This window comes from Penaeus monodon, chromosome 31 (genome assembly GCF_015228065.2).
Source record: "Penaeus monodon isolate SGIC_2016 chromosome 31, NSTDA_Pmon_1, whole genome shotgun sequence".
Taxonomy (NCBI): Eukaryota; Metazoa; Arthropoda; class Malacostraca; order Decapoda; family Penaeidae; genus Penaeus; species Penaeus monodon.
In genome coordinates, this window is record NC_051416.1 from 35,684,177 (window position 1) to 35,685,045 (window position 869).

Here is an 869-nt window from a genome sequence, read left to right on the forward strand (position 1 = left end):
CATGTTTTCAGTCTTCTTAGAACATGCACTGAAGCAGAGGCAAAACAGGCATATGAAGCTTACAGTAAGATCTTAAGTCCACTTGTGGACTCATGTGGGAAGGAAGTCCTTTGTCAGAGTGTGCTGCAGAAAGTCCTGGATTTCTTACGGGAGCATCTATCTTGGCATGTTGCCCACATCACATCTCATTTTGGATTTTTGGAAGCTTTGAAAAATGAGGAAGTACAAAGGTATGGATAATTTTTGTCTTGTATGATATTAGCAGAAATTCTCATCAAGAGAGGAGAAGAGTATTTATTTTATATTGGCAATATCATGTATTTTTGCCTGTTGATTTACATTTGTTTTTCTGCCTCCTCTTTCAGTGGTATGAAATGTTGATCAGTCCAGATTAGGTCAGCTCCCACTATGCTTAACTCAGCCACTTGTCCCCTCAACTTATTGGCAGTGGATTACAAGTTATCTTTTCATGGTGAATAATGACGTATTGCATACCTAGCCATGAATTCAACAGTTGCCCAGCTGTGTTGTTGTGTGTGCTAATGTTTTCCCATCCTTTCCAAGGTTTAACATTTTATCTGTTGTTATTGGGTTGACCCATTCAAGACATGTAAGATTTTGAATAAATGGTTGGTGAGGCCATATTCATATACACCACTCCATGCCTTGGTTATTGTGCAGCTCACAGCTAAGCTCTCAAGGCTCTGTTGTAGCTTCTGGTATCTGGGCTGATGGTATAATTAAATATTACCTTAAACCAATGAAATTGTCACTGTGACATAATAGGCCATCACCCAGCATAAATTAATTAAGAAACCTCTTGATCTAACTTATCCACTGACAGTTGTTTGATTGAGTAGTTATTCATT

At 38.3% G+C, this 869-nt stretch overlaps 1 protein-coding gene across 1 annotated transcript in view; it reads left to right on the plus strand.

The window, feature by feature from the left end:
- Window positions 1–869, plus strand: part of LOC119593196 (85/88 kDa calcium-independent phospholipase A2-like) — a gene marked incomplete at its 5' end in the record, with an annotated part of 46,224 nt that overhangs the window by 5,815 nt on the left and 39,540 nt on the right. Inside the window, 1 exon segment of the mRNA XM_037942177.1 lies at window positions 12–230. Within this exon segment, the coding sequence (XP_037798105.1) occupies window positions 12–230 (219 nt within the window).